Source organism: Eucalyptus grandis, chromosome 2 (assembly GCF_016545825.1).
Source record: "Eucalyptus grandis isolate ANBG69807.140 chromosome 2, ASM1654582v1, whole genome shotgun sequence".
Classification (NCBI taxonomy): Eukaryota; Viridiplantae; Streptophyta; class Magnoliopsida; order Myrtales; family Myrtaceae; genus Eucalyptus; species Eucalyptus grandis.
The window spans coordinates 58,097,253-58,114,644 of record NC_052613.1 but is presented as its reverse complement, the minus strand read 5'-3'; the positions used below and the strand labels follow the sequence as shown (position 1 = coordinate 58,114,644).

At 41.1% G+C, this 17,392-nt stretch overlaps 2 protein-coding genes and 1 pseudogene across 2 annotated transcripts; 1 reads left to right on the top strand and 2 right to left on the bottom strand.

The window, feature by feature from the left end:
- Positions 1 to 17,392, bottom strand: part of LOC120290828 — a 33,449-nt pseudogene that overhangs the window by 1,415 nt on the left and 14,642 nt on the right.
- Positions 742 to 2,535, bottom strand: LOC104434128 (peroxidase 4-like). The gene is made up of 4 exons (XM_010047097.3): positions 2,278 to 2,535; positions 1,595 to 1,786; positions 1,334 to 1,502; positions 742 to 1,254 (listed from the first exon to the last, which is right to left on the bottom strand). The coding sequence occupies exons 1-4, from the start codon at positions 2,494 to 2,496 to the stop codon at positions 863 to 865; spliced, it is 972 nt and encodes a 323-aa protein (XP_010045399.1). The 5' UTR covers positions 2,497 to 2,535; the 3' UTR covers positions 742 to 862.
- LOC104434129 (biogenesis of lysosome-related organelles complex 1 subunit 1) lies at positions 6,484 to 7,280 on the top strand. Its single transcript, XM_010047098.3, has 2 exons — positions 6,484 to 6,916; positions 7,018 to 7,280. The coding sequence occupies exons 1-2, from the start codon at positions 6,536 to 6,538 to the stop codon at positions 7,105 to 7,107; spliced, it is 471 nt and encodes a 156-aa protein (XP_010045400.1). The 5' UTR covers positions 6,484 to 6,535; the 3' UTR covers positions 7,108 to 7,280.

Genomic DNA, 17,392 nt, shown 5'->3' with positions numbered 1-17,392 from the left:
TTGTGCATATTAATTTTGATATTTTACAGTTATATATGGATCTGCTTGTTTTTGATTAATTAGTTGTTTATGTGAATAATTTTCTGCAGCTTCGTGATGGTCATGGTGGCTCATCACCCACCGTTGGAGCCTACCAAAATGTCGAAAAGGCTAGAATGGTTGGGCTTATATACGAAAGTTGGATTACCCAACATTAAAAATGAGCAAACCTGCCTGCCCAAACTTAAGGTTTGGTTAAGGTACTTATGTCATGTAGGTTTTCGTGTAAATGGAGGGCTTGACTATGGGCTTAGCAGGGTCGGGCCTGGTGCTTGTACCGGCTGTCTTATTGAGGAATTTTCAGTTTTTTCCAATTCAATGAAAGAAGAGTTTCCCTGATGATGCGCAGTAGTAACGTAGAGTATATGTTATGACTCGATTTGAGGTCTGGCTTTATTTAATACTGAACATCTCGAACTTCTTTAAAATGACATGGATTTTTCAGGCCATTCAAATTGATTGGCAGTTTTTTTCTTATTGTTGTAAAGTTTGAGATAACTTTTCTTCAATTTCGGCGAGAACGTGGATAAGTAACCCTTAAAGGCAAACGGTCATTTGTACGGCGAATTATTGTTGGTGCATATATAAATCAAACTAGTCAATCGTAGAAAAATAAAATTTACTCCGGGTGAAATCAAAGTTACCCTTGTTCGACAACAAAATACTACCCCACCCCACACCCACACACCCCCACCCCCCGGCTGTTTGGTCGGGGGCATTCGCCTTGCATATACTCAATCCTGGTTTTTAACTAAATGTTAGAAAGAATAAATAAACCTCATCTTTTCCACAACCTCAAGTGGTGAGACGAGGTGTAGAGACTCTAATTGACCTTGCTACAGATCTTGCGAATTTCGCCTTTGGAACCCGTGAGGGGTTTGATGTCACCCATCTTGATCATGGCGGAAGCAAAATCGGAGTTGAAGGTCTTGGGGTTGTTGGAGTACGTCTTGACGAGAGAGTCGGTGGATCCGCCATTGAAGAGCTCCTGGTCCGAGTGAAGAAGGCCCTTGTTGCTGAGCAGGTTCTTGAAGTAGGCGTTGTCGAAGGCGGTGGGAGATTGGAGGTCGAGAGGAGCCAGGTTTTGGTCCCCAGACCCAACGGTGCTGGGGCACTTGCGCTGCCTAGTCTTGCTAAAGGAGCTGTCGATGTTGCTGTCGTTGTATATGCGACTTCTGAAGCTTATGCACCTTGCCTGACCTATGGTGTGAGACCCTGCAATGCACGCCCATGCATGACCCATGAGCAACCTAGCAACTGAGCGAGGCCAGAGACTGCAATATTAAACACGTACCAGACAAGGCAACCATGTCCCTGGTGGAGAGGCCTTGAGCTTGGAAAAGAGACGTGAGGTTGGAGAGCGTTGAAGTTGGAGGGGGAAGGGCTCCGCTGTTGGCGAGTGAGAAGCTCGCGGTCCTCGCGTCTCTTCTTCCCAGTTTCACTTCCCAACTTGGCCCGCCCAGCTTCAAATATCCCATCACCATCAATTGATAATAAGAGTAAATTAGGAGCTCAGACTAAAGGCGCAACTAGCTATATCGATTGCAACACATACTAGGACAACCGAGTCGCGAGCAGCAATGGCCACGATGTCTGCGCAAGAGACCACACCTGGACAGGCGGACTCCACCTTGGACTTGATCCGGTCAATGACGTTGTATCCTCTCAAAGACTTATTATTTGGGCCGGCCGTCTTCTCCCCTTGGAACGAGGATGTGTCGTCCAGGAGTATCGAGCCATCGCACCCCTATTTTTGGTTGGTACAAAACTAACCATGTCAAGCCATGCATGTCTTTTATGACCAAAAAAAAAAAAAAAAAAAGGAAGCCACTCATGTCTTTGAACAGGACTGACTCATCGACGATCCACTTAGTGTGAGAAGTTCACAAATAATAAATATTGAAGGGTCGGTGATGCTTTCCTATTAATTTTCTAAAAAAAAAATTCTTCATGTAGAGACTAGTCCACATGAATGTTGTCATGATATTTTTCGATGGAAGATAGTATTGAAATTCAAATTGACTTTTTTTTTTGTCTATATATTCAAAAAGAAAGGAAGCCAGTGTATTCATAGAAATGGTCATAGACAGCCTATATAATGGAATTATTATGCGTACTCTTTCGCCCTGTTTACGACATAAGGCTCGGGTTTTAAGGGTAAAAATGGTTGCGGCAGGGGAGTATATGTAAGGAACAGGAAGAAATTTGGGAAAAAGGAAGGGAAGAAGGAAAGATTACATTGACGAAGCAATCATGAAAGAAGAGGCGAAGGAGAGAAGCACCCATGCGGCGCTCTTTCGACACCGCGGACCGGACAACAGATTTCACCGTGCTCAAAACATTGGGACAACTTTTGGAGTAGAAGTTTGTAGAGAGTTGTGCGGAGGCACTTCCCCACCCGAGTGCGGTTACAAAAGCTATGGCGACAATTACCCAAATCGGATGACGACTAGGCATTCTGTTGTGAAGGTGATCAAACGGGTAAAAATGTGAACTTCCGCATGGGGGATGGAACGGGCTTTATAGACATCTCATCAACGAGAAGTTTGGCCGGAGGCAGGTTGTCTCAGACCAGCCAATGCATGGCTTGAAAATTCCACGTCACACAAAAATATAATGTGATAAAAAGGAGGGGGTTTCTAGATTTTGATTGAATTTGACTGATGATGGAAACGTGAAATGAAGCAAAGATAAGATGCTTGATTTTTCGGATTCCAGGGAACCAAGGGTTTCAAAATGTCAAAAAGGTGTAGGGCCATCCCACGTCCATCAACCCTTTTCTCTTTGGGAATTGCATGCATGCATGCCTGTATAGCACCGGCACGAGCACGCGACACGCGACACGGACGTGACACGACACGTTGACATGTCATTTCTAAAAAAATAAAGAATTCCAATACGTTCTAACACGTTATATATTAAATATGTATTTTAAATAGATAAATGCAAAAGTAAAAAGTAATAATAAAAATGGCATATAATTAATTTATACTAAAAATATTAATCAAATATTTGTTAATATCATTCATTGTTTTAATTTGATAGAGATTGAACAAGAAATTCAAAAATTGCAAACATGAAAGAGGAAAATTAAAGGAACATTTCCTATTTTCTTATACTTGTCGGAGATTAGTGAGATTTCTTATGGTCCTAGACAGAGTTGGGAGTTCATGATATAGACTAACTTGGAGCTCCTTTGCAAAACAAGATTCGAGAAAAATGAAAATTCAGGACAAAAACTCTTGAAGTATGACCAAAAGAAAAGTAAATACTAAATACGCTATGGAAAATGTGAGAGATAACTCACAAGCCAATAATATAGACCAAAAGAGATAATTTGCAAGCAATACTTGCGAGAAGCGGAAAGAAACAAAAAAAAATTATAACTTTAAGTATGTGGGGGCCACGGAACAACTCTGACGAGAAGAAGGACGTTCCATCATCACTCACGGGAAGATCATAACTTATAAGTGAGAAACTTGAGAGTAAGAATTTTCTTCTTTCCCTTTTATTTTTGTTATTTTCATTATTTTTTCATATATTTACATTTTGACTTCTCAAGTATTGAAAATTTTTAAAATTGACTCCGTATATGTCAGAATCGCGTGTCAGAATTTTGAACTCACATGTCGGAGTATGTCAGGAAGAATTGATCACGTGTTGGATTTTCCAACACTCATTGACCACGTGTTGGAGCGTGTTAGACATGTGTCGGAGTGTCGAATACGACACAAAGGCTTCCGGAGAGTGTGGTGCTTCTTAGATGCAGGCCTTTCCAGCGGGCAGTTTCTTCCGCTGTATTGTTCGTTGCCATGCTCACCACCATACGGGACCATCTACACTTCTCTTGTTGGGAAGCGTCGTGATCTCTCGGGAGTCAAGTGAAGACATCGACATTTTGTCCTCTTTTGAATAAATTCCTACTGAATTTTGATACTAAAACCAATTAGTGTTATTACCCTTATTCCATGAAAAAAATTCACCATGAGCATGTTGTGTTAATGTAATTTTCCTATTATCTGAAAGACAAACTTCAAACTTTAGGTGAAATCCATAAAATTTCTTATGCTAGAATCGATTTGCCAAGGAAACATTGTCATTGTTGTTTCTCATTACTATGGAGAAAAACACAAATTATTGTATCAACCAATGTGTGCCTGGACCCCCCAAAACTTGGACACTAATTAACGCTCACCGCGGGTGGGTCAGGCCCATCATCGTTGTCATTGGTGTACGACTATTCTTTATCAAATGATGTCTTCCTCCATCCTTGATTGAAAGGAAACTTCCTCCAACAAATGTTTTGTTTAGTGAAATACCATCCATATAGTTATTTTTAGCTTATCTTCTTTACAAGATCCAATTTGTGGCTCACCAATCGATGACCTTTCTATACTCCCATCTTGGCCGCCAAGAATCATTGATGTTGACCACTTCTAATCTTATCCATAATCACTAGTCATATTGCCCCATCTATTAGCTGTTCTTTAATTTTTTTCCTTGTATCGACCCACCATTAGTCAGCTCTTTTTCTTTACAATGGGTGCTTGTGATTGTCTTTGGAAGATAGAAAATCTCATCGAATATCATTTTTATAGGACAAAGAAGGTCACTTAATTAGGTAGTTAAACTCAAAGTCATGAAATAACTCACTTAATTCATGGGCCAAGTAAGACGCAAGCCGAGTGGATAGTCAATACACGAACTTGCTTGTGCTTGGGGGTGTGAAGACAGATCACCAAGCCAAAGCCGTTAGTTTATATCTTGTATTACTTTTTCTACCTCACATTGCATAGTGCACAAGCAATCGAAACATGAAGCATTGGTGGAGGGAAATCATGTTATTATTCAACGGCGGAAGTGGAAAGGACTTAATTAGGCGCGTGTAACATCTGTCCTGGTCAATCATGCCATGCTCCATGGTACTTATGGATGTACAAGAAATGGGGAACATCGCCACCACGACCCATGGAGGAGAAATGGGAGAATGAGAAATGTAAGGACGAAAAGGGAGCCGCAGGAGCCGCACGAGATGGAGTCTAAGTCTCCATTCATTTTATGAAAAATAAATTTTAAAAAAATATTTTACGGAATTTTTGGCATTCGTTTTATAAAAAATGAATTACTTGGAAATTTTTTTTCCATGAAGGGAATTTTTTTTATAAACTATAGGAAATGTTAATATTTTTCCCTTTAGATCTATTTTATCTTACACCTCTATAGGCCCTCAGTCTCTCCTCCTCTCCTCCTTCGTTCTTTTCCTCTTTTTTAATATATTTTTAAATTTAAATTTAAATTATTTTTATTTTTATTTTTATTTTCTTTGTTTTCCCTTTCTTCTTTCTTAGCCAGTCACTGTGCACGGCGACCTCAAGGCTCACCTGTGGGAAGTAGAGGGAAAACAAAGAAAAGAAAAAGAAAATTGAAAAAAAATAATAATCAATTTTTTTAAATTGATTTAAAAATAAAATAAATGAAAAAGAGTGTATGAAGGAAAATATTTTCCTTATCAAATAACGGAAAATATTTTTCACTTCATTTTCAAGTTTCACTCGAACATCGAAAAACTGATTACATTTTCCAAAAATAGCTTTCTAGAAATTATTTTCTAAAAATGCCACATCTTTTCGCAAAACGAATGGAGTTTAAGAATAGGGGAAAGCGGAACCATCTAGTTAAAAGTGAAGCGATCCTCATGAAGATCACAATCGGGTGTAATTAAATCCGGGGACCAAAGCATCTCTCTCTTTTCTTAGCCTAGAGAAGGGGCAAAGGGTGGGTGTGGCCTCTCTTTCATTTCGCGTCCCTCTCGAGAATTGCATGGGACGAGAGGCAAAAGGATATTCCTTCTGAGAAAAAAAAACATGAACTCAAAGTCGGTGGACGTCGTTAACGGGACATGATGGGGGAGGGGAAGTTGGCAGAGGGAAGGCGGGGGAGGGGGACGGCGCGAAATGCACGATGTTGAGCTATTACCTAACCTAATAATAGATTTAGAGCCAGAAGAAACATGGAATAAGGACACCCTCCTTTCGAAATTTCGTGAAAACGAGTGGGCATTATAGGAGCTGATGCTGATGATGACCCCCGCTCCCCCGCCGGGGGTACCCCACCCACCACTCTCTCTCTCTCTCTCTCTCTCCCCCAAGTCCGTCGGCAAAAAGACGGGTGGGGTGAGGGAAGAAGCATTTAATTTTTGGAGCCAAAGAGTAGAACTAGACTTATGGGTTGGGGCCCCACTTCTAAGTTCCATGAGAATAGTCCTACTGCTACTATGAATGAAACGAGACAGGTCAGGCACCCCGTCGTCGCTCATCCAATTATTCATGTCTTTCTCAATCACTCGTTTTCTCTGTTTTTGGGCCTTCACCGTCGGTGGATGTGGACTGGGCTCCGCTGCCCACCCCCAGCCCAACTCAAAGACAGGACAGCGATATGGTGCGACGCCACCCCTCTCCCCCCCCTAGAGCGAGAGAGAGAGAGAGAGAGAGAGAGAATGTACTCACCGCAGCTACCACTTGCTCGGACGCGGGTCCTGTCTCCATCTGGATCGGAGCCATCCCTGGCAGATCGCCATCCCGTGGGCGGCGGCGGCGGAGCCTTGGAAGCTTCTCTGCTCGGCCTAATCCACGATCACCACCACAGCAAGGTCCTCCTCCGAGACCGCGCCGAGAAGGCCAAGAAAGACGCAATCAGGAGCGCAGCTGCGGTGTCGGATCTGCTGGTGCAGACGGTGAACGGAGGGGTGCAGGAGGCCTTCCTCAACCAAAAGCGCATCGAGCTCGAGATTCGGGCTTTGGCCGCCACCGTCTCCCGCTTCACGAAGCAGACCGATCACTGGCTCGCCTCCACTCATGCTCTCAACTCCGCCGTCAAGGTCTGTCTTTGGACCCCCCCACCTTGCCAAGTTCGGATTGCTTTTTTACAAACCCACCCCACCCCCCACGCACTCGTGTTAACGTATGTTTCGCGCCACAGGAAATTGGGGACTTCGATAACTGGTCGAAGATAATGGATTATGATTGCAAGAGCATCAACGCTGCCATCCGCAATATTCATCAAGCTTGATTCTCAGCCACTCGAAAACTGAAATCCAACCCCCCCATTCTCTCTATTCGTCGTCTTCCTCGAGTCAAGTCGAAGCTACGTCTTGTTAGATTGCTTGAAACATTCTTCGACGTGTATTTAAGTACCAAATTATGCATATGAGGCCCCCCAGGGCCCCTCCACTTTTCTTTTCCTCTCGATAAGATAAGGCTCGAGCTCCCATTGTAAATTCGCGGAATTGATGCGATGAGTAGATACAAAGTTATACAGGGAACACCTGATGCGATGATTAGATACAAAGTTATGCAGGGAACACCTGGGATCAATAATAAGTCTCAGAGTGGTCTGTTATTTCGATAAATCTAGAGATATAAACCAAAATCTCAACAGATCAACATCACGCCTCGAACAATGGAGATACAAATTGACAGAGCAGATACAAATTGAGCAACGGACGCACATTGGGCCAAAAGAAAGTCCAGTCGATGCATAAGTTGAAATGAAAAGGAGAGAAAAACGAAAATACTCAGAAAGCAAACTCTTCCTCCTCTGCACCAATTTCAATTACTCTGTCTCCCATCTCTCTGAAGAAAAAATCAATACAGATGGGAGTAGTTGAAGCTGAATGCGAAGAGAGCTTGCTGTCGAGCTCATCTTCTTCTTTCTTTCATCTGAGAGCTCGATTAACCATTCGTTCTGTTTTTACATGCTTTTATATAACAACAGATGAAAAACTTCTAGATCTAAACCAACCACTCCTTGAATGACAGCTCAACGCACACACATAACAGAAAAATAGAGCTCATGCATATGTATACAAGAAATAACTCTGTTGAAGCAAACGACGTAGTTTTACGCCCTTCTAATTTGATTGACTACTCATTCTTCGTGCCAATCCTCTGTTTCCTCTGTTCCATTTGACTTTTGTTGCTGAGTTTCTTCATGCTGCTTCCTTCTAAGCGCTGCAATTCTCAACATCCCCCGCAACTGGGTGTGGGTTTGAACCCTAGACCCAGTTTGGTGCGTATGATGCAATGGTCCCGTTTGGATAGTGCTTTAGTACAAATATCAGCAATTTGGTAGTTGTTTGGAACATATCGTACACTCAGAGAACCAAGAGATATTTTCTCGCGAACAAAATGGAAATCAATTTCAATATGTTTTGTCCTGGCATGTAGTACAAGATTAGTCGTAAGAGAGATTTCTGATCGGTTATCACAAAAGATTATCGTAGGTGAAGCTAACGATAGGCCAATGTCCCAAAGAACAAAACTTATTCATGTGAGCTTAGAAGTAGTAGAAGCCAACGCTCTATACTCTACTTCTGTGGATGATCGAGATACTGTAGTTTGCTTCTTTGCTGACCAGGAGAGTAGGTTGGACCCAAGATAAGTACAAAATCCAGTTGTAGAACGCCTTGTTGCAACACAACTAGCCCAATCAGCATCCGAAAACCCATAAAGCTTCAAGGAACTGTTGGAGTGAAGGAAAATTCCAAAATTTATAGTTCCTTTAACATAGCGAAGAACTCGTTTTAATCTGTTAAAGTCACCAACTGTATGGTTCTGCATTTTCTGACAAAGCATATTGGTAGCATAGGCAATATCTAGTCTTGTTATTGTCAAATACTGGAGACCCCCAACTAAGCTACGGTACTCAAGTGGTTGATCAAGATAGACTTCATCGTCAAAAGAATATGATAGTTTTAGAGGTAGTGGTGTTGATATTGGTTTACATTCCTTCGTGTTTGCTCTCTCAAGAAGATCAACAACATACTTCGTCTGACAAAGAAAGAGTTCTTCGGGTGTGTGTTTTGCCTCAATACCCAAGAAGTAATGAATACATTCTAAGTCCTTCATTTGAAACGTTGAACTTAGAGATGTAATTAGTTGTGTAAGTAAAATATTAGAATTACCTATCAACAGGATATCATTTGCGTAGAGTAGGAGTAAAATTGTGTCTTGCCCCTTATGAAACACAAAGAGTGATGAATCTATAGTACTACAAAAGAAACCTGATTCAAGCAGGAAATTACTAAACTTCTCAAACCATGCGTGCGGTGCTTGTCGTAGACCGTAAAGAGACTTTCGGAGTAGGCAGACATGATCAGCAAGTGTAGGATGGGCAAACCCAGGGGGTTGCTCCATATAGACAGTTTCTTTCAATGTGTCTTGCAAGAAGACATTTTTGACATTGAGTTGATGTATCAACCACCTCTTTACCATTGCAACTGAGAGAACGATCCAAATTGTTGCTTGTTTGATGACTGGACTAAACATCTCAAGGAAATCAATTCCTTCCTCCTGGTGGAATCCCTTTGCTACCAATCTTGCTTTCAACTTGTCAAGACTTCCATCCGGTGCCGGTGCCAGTTTAGTTTTAAAAACCCACTTGCACCCTATCACATGCATATGATCAGTTCTTGGAACCAATGCCCAGGTTTGATTTTCATGAAGTGCATTCATCTCTTCGATCATTGCTCTATGCCATCCCTCATGAGCTAATGCAAATTTGAATGTCTTGGGTTCTGCAGGTACATGATATTCAGCCAGACAAGCATACTTAGGATTCGGTTTCACAATACCTGACTTGGACCGGGTTTGCATGGAGTGTGTTGATGTTCTAGTTGATATTGTGGGCTGTAAAGCCTGTCTCTCTTGATTCTAGTAGCTGTCAACTGGAATTGCAGTTGGTTGACTAGGTGCACCATCTCCACTTATCTCGAAGATAGATGATGAATCTGTTATAGTTGGTGAATGTGGATCTGATGGTGTTTGTGACTTCTCAGTGGTGGTGTTTGGGGCACGCATCTGTTTGTTTTCAAGCAACTCATGTTCTTGTAAAAATCCTGCATTAGTATGTGGAATCTTCCTCACTCGTTTTGCTTTGGTTGAATTTAGAAATTCAACCTCTTCAACCCATTTCTTGTACAAAACAGTATAATGTGGAAACACCTCATTTAGCTTCTTAGCAAAAGGGAAGAAACTCTCATCGAATGTGACATTTTGGCTAATATAAACTTTGCCATCCGAAGGTAAAAGACACCTATACCCTTTATGTTTATAACTATAGCCGAGAAACACACAAGTGAGTGAGTGAGGATCAAACTTGTGTTGTGTATATGATCTAAGACAAGAATAACAAGCACTTCTGAAGACATGTAAATGTTCATAACTTGGTTTATGCTTGAAGAGCTTACTGTATGGAGACTCCATCTGTAAATTTTGAGCAAGAAGCATATTTATAATATAAGTTGCAGTCAAGAAGGCATCCACCCAGTAAATCAATGGGACTCTTGCATGAAACAACATTAATAATCCAAGTTCCACCACATGCCTATGCTTTTGTTCTGAAATCCCATTTTGTTCTGGAGTATGTGGACATGATATGTAGTTTTTGATTCCACAGGCTTTTAAGTGATTCTGAAACTTATTGTTGGAAAATTCGCCCCCACCATCACATTGAAACACTTTAATTTTTTGATCAAATTGATTTTCCACATACTTCTGAAACAGGATGAAGATATCATAGAAATCTGACTTCAATCTCATTGGATAAACTCAACTATAACGAGAAAAGTTATCTGTAAAGATAACATAGTATCTGAACCCTTGAACTAAACTCACTGGAGATGGTCCCCAAACATCACAATGTATCCTTTCCAAAGGAAAGTTTGTTTCAGATTCAGATAATGGAAAAGCTAGCTTAGTACTTTTGACTATTCGACAACTCCTACACACAGCTTGAGTCATCTTATTGCAGTGGATCAGCTTCTGATTCTGAAGAAACTTTAAGGTCTGAGAATTAGTGTGAGCTAGCCGCTAGTGCCACACTTCTTCTACAATTGCCTTATGTCTTTAAGTGAAAAGGACCTTGGTGGTTTGCTGGTCCACTTTGTAGAGACCCCCAACTTTCCTTCCAAGTAGCATTGTTGTGTTGGTTTGATGGTCCTTAACATAAACACCATATTTGTCAAAAACAAAGGAGCAAGGATAGTCATCGGTTAGCTTAGAAACCGAAAGTAGATTTTTCTTTATTCTGGAACCACTAACACATTATTAAAGGGTAACACATCACATTCGATGTGTAAAAAAGCATTTCCAGTGAGGGTAATAGAAAGACAGGACCCATCTCCTATCATTACTGTATCCGAGCCAATATACTTTGATGAGTTGTGAACAATACCCGGATTAGCAGTTATATTAGCTGAAGCACGCGTATCTGGATACCATGCACTCCCTTTCGGATCTTCGAGATGTACTGCTGCAAGTGCTATTGGAATGTCTTGGTCTTGGAAGGAATTATCAAAACAATACCAACACCGAAGTGCATCGTGTCCTGGTCGTTTGCAGATTTGACATATCACTCTTGCACCTCCTATTGCTTTCTCCTCTTGACTATTTTTAAGTGAGGAGTTTAGGGGAGGATATAACTTAACTTCCTGATATCTCTATGGATATAACTTAACTTCCACAAAGATATCAAGAGCACCTGCATAAGGCTGAAATCCTTGGCCAAAATTACTTAGCCGTGGTTTTTAAGCTTGAACCTCTTGTTCATGGTTCAAATCACAGGCTCTATAACTTTGATTTCTTCCATAACCATGACCTCGAATACTAAAACTTCGACCACCTTTGCCATAACTAAATCCACCTCTATTTCCATAAAACCTGTTGTTTCCTCTTTGTCGTATGAAGGCAAGACTTGATTGAACTGTCTCACTATCTATATTTCGATTCCCTTCAACATTCATCTGCTCATAATAGGCAAAGTTTGGATTATATTGGTTTGAGGAGTAATTTTGCAATTTTGTTTCAAATCTCTCCAGTTGTGAAATAACTTCATCATAATCTGGTTGAGGTTTCAAACAATACATTGTTGTTCGAAAATTTTCATACTTCGATCCTAACCCTTCCAAGACTCCAAACACCTTTACAATCTCATCCAGAGGCTTACCTATTGCGTTCAACTGGTCGCAAATCAGTTTATACTCTCTCAAGTATTCAGATAATGGCCTACTTTGTTTTTGACATACTTGGAGTTTCCCTCTTAGCTCAAATTCTCTAGCTACAGACTTGTTGACACCTAAATTTTACAATTTTATTTAGGATTTAATCGTGTACAAAATTAAGAATTAGTCGCTAAAAAAAACAAAAAACAAAACAAAAAAAAAGAAAACAAAAACAACAAAAAAAAGAGAAAAAAGAAAACGTGGAAGGGGCCGGGCCGGATCTCGCCTTGGCCCGGCCCATGTCGCCTTCTTCTTCTTCCTCTTCATGCGTGAAACCCTAGGAGAAGAGGGAGCAAAAAAAAAAAAAAAAACGAAGGCAAAGGGGAGGACAACAGAGGAGAACCCATAATAGAGAGAGGGAGAGCTCAAGGGAGACTAGACACAGAGAAAACAGGGAGAGGGAGCTCGGCAGAGAGAGAGGGGAGCTCGAGAGAAAGGAGGCCTTGCCGCCTCAACTCAACACCGCCGGCGTCGCCGTTGCCGCTGTCGCTGTTACCGCATCTCTTAGCTGCCAACCCTTGCTGCCGCCTCCAACACCTCTAGAAACCAGTTGTGAAGTAGGGGTTGTAGCCGCTTGCCTCGATCGACGTCCTCACCGCATCCACCGGCAACCCTCAACCTCAGAGGTCGAGGGTTGCCCCTGCTCGCCCAGTCGAGGCAGCGTCGTTGCAGTCCTAGCCGGAGGAGCCGCTTGTGCCGTCATTGGCCACATTTCTCCAGACACCGCCATCGTCGTCGACGAGCCACCCAATCGACGCTGTTTGCCGCCGTTTTCCCCGAAACCCAGATATGAAGAAACGGGAGAGGGAGAGAGGACCAGATAGGAGAAAGGGGGGGTCTCCGATGCCGTCCGAGCCTCCCTGCGCCACCGCCACTTTGCCCGAGTCAGTCACCGTCCCGCTAGCCATCAGAGTTCCTCCTCACCCGTGAGCTCGCGCCATTGTTGCCTCGCTACTCCGTCCTCCTACCCAACGTTGCCCAAGTTGACGCCAATGCCGCACTTGCTGCATCACCACCGTTGTCAAGCCCATCACCGCCGTCGACGTCCCAGCTAATCCCTCTGACATTGCGGATCGCTGAACTCGAAGGCTCCAGAATTCAGGTCGCGCGAGTCAGGCTGGGTCCAATCAACTAGGTAGGGTTTTGAGCGTATTGGGCCAGGTTTGGGCTGTTTTTGCATTGAGCTTTATTTAAAAAAAAAAAAATAAGGCTGGGCTGGGCTGCACACTAGGCCCAGCCCGGTTGGTTTTTGCTAGTCTAGATCCCGCAGCCTAGTCCGGCACCAAATTTTATTTTAGTTTATTTTATTATTTAAAAATATTTAAAAAATATTTAAAAAATTTCGAAAATCCAAAAATATTAAATATTTAAAAAAATTAAAAATTATTTTTTAAAAAATTAATTAAAGATATTTTTTAAAAATTAAAAATTTCGAAAATCCAAAAATAATGGGGTTTGATTAGGAATTGCTATGTATTGTTTTTTTTTTTTTTTTTTTTATAAATGTAATTAGACTTTTATTTGCTTGTATTTTGATTATATCGTATGTTTAATTTGCATATTTGATGATGTTTAATTGCATGTGTTACTTTAATGATTGCGCACCCGCATGATCTGTGGCACCCCTCGACGGCCCCCGAAACACCTAAGGTCGCCACAGGTACCTATCGCTATACTTAATGAACACTAGTTATATCTCTTAGTAGAAGCATCGTAGTTCATAGGCATTTTTTTTTTGAAAACGGTCCCAGCGCAACTTATTAGCGGAAGCATAATTGAATATCACCATCTCTCCCTCCAACAATCATGATACAATGCATACTAGTAAGCATCATAGGAAAAGATAAAACCAAGCCACTTTTATTTACATATTTTCATGATGGATTTTCGGTCGCTATAACCAAAAAGAAAAGTCAAGATTTTTAACTACACTTGGCCACAACTCAAAAGATATCTCGACCCTTATAACGATCACGCGTTGTTGACACCTAAATTTTGGTAACTCATTTAGTCATTTATAGCATAAAAATTAGAATCCCTAAAAAAAATATATTAATTGCACAGTATATAAATTTAGGTACATTTAGTTTGCATATTTTGCATTTTTATTTATTGGAGTAATGGTGGATGGGTTCGAATTAATGTTTCTGAACTTAAATTGACAAGTCGGACTAAGCTCGTGAAATGAGCAAATTAGCCCAAGCCCATTGTTTTTTTAAATCAATTATCTTGTGAAAAATTGAAATTTGATGCAATATTCGATGATTTTTGAAGATTGAAAACCGCATTCGTCTCATCTTTATCGATAGGATAAAATCATTAGAGATATTCGGAGATAAGGAAAATAAAAAGATTTTGGGTGATCGGGAAGTTATAGATTATCTTCGTGTATATTGAAAAAATGAGATAAAATATTCTACGAAGATTACCTATTTTCACCTATAAAAAGCAATCGGGTATGTGGAGATGTGGGGCTTCTTTTAAAAAATTCAGAAAAAGTGAAAGGGAAGAGAAGCCATCCGTGGAGGTTAAAAGGAAAGAAGAGAAAAAGAAAAATAAAAAGCTTATGCAGAAAAGCGAAGGAAGAGGGAGAGTGACGTGAGAGAGAGAGAGAGAGAGAGAGAGAGGAGAAAAGTAAAGGGGTGATTTGACCCCTACTGTTCATCATCTTCCCCAAATCGCTGCCCCTCCTCTGCAACTTCCATCCGCGAGGCTTCCGCTACCGTGCCGCGCCGAGCCTTGCCCCTGCTCCGCTCCCTGACGAACCACCGACCGCTGCACCCGCACCGCTATCTCGCCTGTCGCCGGACCTCTCCATCGCCCGCGAGCTCGCTGCTCCGCCAGCAAGTCCTGAACAGAACGCTAGCCCCCTGCGGAGACGCCGTCCGACTTGTCCGCCGCGCCTCCTCCTCAGCCGTGACACAGCCCCTACCGGATCGGCGCCTGCACGCCGGTGCTCTGTTCTTGCCACCGCCTCGGCCCCACCGGACGCCGAGCCGACTCCCCTGCAGCGCCCCCGTTCGTGAAGCTACCACCGATTCACCTCCTCGCCGATCGCTTGCTGCTGTTTTCCTCTCGCCGGAGCTCTGACGATCATCCGCTCACGCCGGCGACTCCTCACCGGACCGGCCACCACGTGCTGCCTTGCTCAGAAGAAAAGGAAAAACAACAGAAAAAGCAAAATCAATTAGGTTGTTTTTTTTATTTTTTTCATTTATTTTACTTTATTTTGTTTACATTCTTTAGTTATTTACTTAATTGGATCCCAATGTTCACTTTATGAATCTTGTAGGCATTATCCACGAGAGTTATCCCTAAACTTATTGTAATTATTAATTTGACCCGTAAGATGTCGGGTTATTTTTTTAATTACATTAATTTTTGGGGTTTGTTGATAGTTTTTAAGTACTCGAATCAATATAATTATTAATTTGATCCGTAAGAATTCGGATCAGATTTTTAGTTATTTTGAACCCTTTGTCGTGATAATTAGGGTTAGGATAATCGTTAATTTAACCTATGAGACAACAGGTTATTTTTTCGATTATTTTGATCATTTATCTGATTGCATATCTTGATTGTTTAGATTTACTGCTTAGTTGATAATGACTTGTTTTAGAGAATCACTAAAAAAAAAATCTAAAAAAAACATATTTGAATTATGATTCAGTTTATTTCTTGTTATCTTGCATAGCTAAGATAGGGATTTTAGTTCGAAAAATATAAAAAATGCATTAATTTAGGATTTTAGTTGCATGTTTAATTACGTGGCAATTTTAAATTTTGAATTTTAAATAAAAAATAAAAGATAAAAACTCTCATGCATATGTCATGTAGAATTAGGGCTTGCTCCGCATGTCATTGCATATTAGATCAATTACATGTTAGATTAAGATAATATCTTAGTTTAAATTAGGATTTAATGTGACTTAATCCTTAGTTTAAATTAGATAGAATTTTAATCTAGCTAGATCATTTTCGCATTTTTAAATAGAAATATCAAATGCATGTCATTTAGTTTTTATTAGGTTCATTAGAACTTTCTCGTCATTAGACTAAATCATTTAATAAATGTCTCATGACATATAACTCGCGTGCTAAATTATATGCGGCATGTCATCTTAGTTTATGTCATTGCATCGCATTGCATGTCATTAGAATTAGGTCATTTAGATTGCATTTAATTATTGCATTTCTTCATGTCATATAGTTTAGGTCATGCTGCCATGTCATATTAGATTATTAACATGCATTGCATAAGTCATGATTTTCATTAAATAAAGTGAAAACAAAAATTGAAATTGCGTGTTAATTAGAAATCATATCTAGGGCTGCTGATGTGAATTCCCGATTTAACAATACGAGATGCTTTCGTTGCTCCTAGGTATGTTTTGCAATATTTAATTGCTTTCTTGAGTGCTAAATTGGTGGTATGCGCACATGTATGATCACCTCACATGTTAGGAAGTTAAATCAATTCAATTGCCAAACATTTTTTTAAAAATGAAATAAAAAGGTACCGAAATGGCACTAGGATAGTCTAGTGTAACCAAGTCCCCGAACTCATAAATCTCTGGTTCGTAGGAGTAAAGTAAATCTCTCGTTACTTTACTTGGGTTTCTAATCGACCTACCATAAAATAGATTAGTGGCGACTCCTGATTAAAAATCATTTGCATGTTAAGAATTTAAACCTAAGTCGCGATTTGGTATGGGCTTGGGAGAGCCCGAGTTAAGTCTAGGCTTAACAATCCATTAACCTAGTTTTAGGTGGTGAACCCCCGAAATTTAGGTCGCGACACGCGTCATCCTCCATCAATCAGTGTCGGCTACCCCCCAAAAAGAAACGTCAGCTCTCTACTCCTCACGCGGCCATCACACCCATCCTGATGCGTCGGGCGGTGGTGGTGGCAACATCCCCCTAAACACTCCATCTCGGCGGACATGGACCGACAGAAACTCCTGTATGACCGAACCCCCAGCCAGGCCTACATCGTACATGACCAGCACTCGAACTTGCACAAACGTCAGACTAAGGATAGTAACGCAGTTGATCTCCGAACACTCTACCTCCACGTCAGATGGGAGGCCATAAAAGGTACCTTGCGTGACAGTAAGGAGCGGCATCTTTCTAATCTGAAATGTTGGTCTCCGAAGGGGTGAGTACAGCTACTCAGCAAGTAAAAGATCCAATAAATCATTCAATGCATCACGCAATACAATCATAACAATCATAGCATAGTACACGTCATTTATGCATCAAATCATAACTTACCTTGCAGCCATGCATATATCA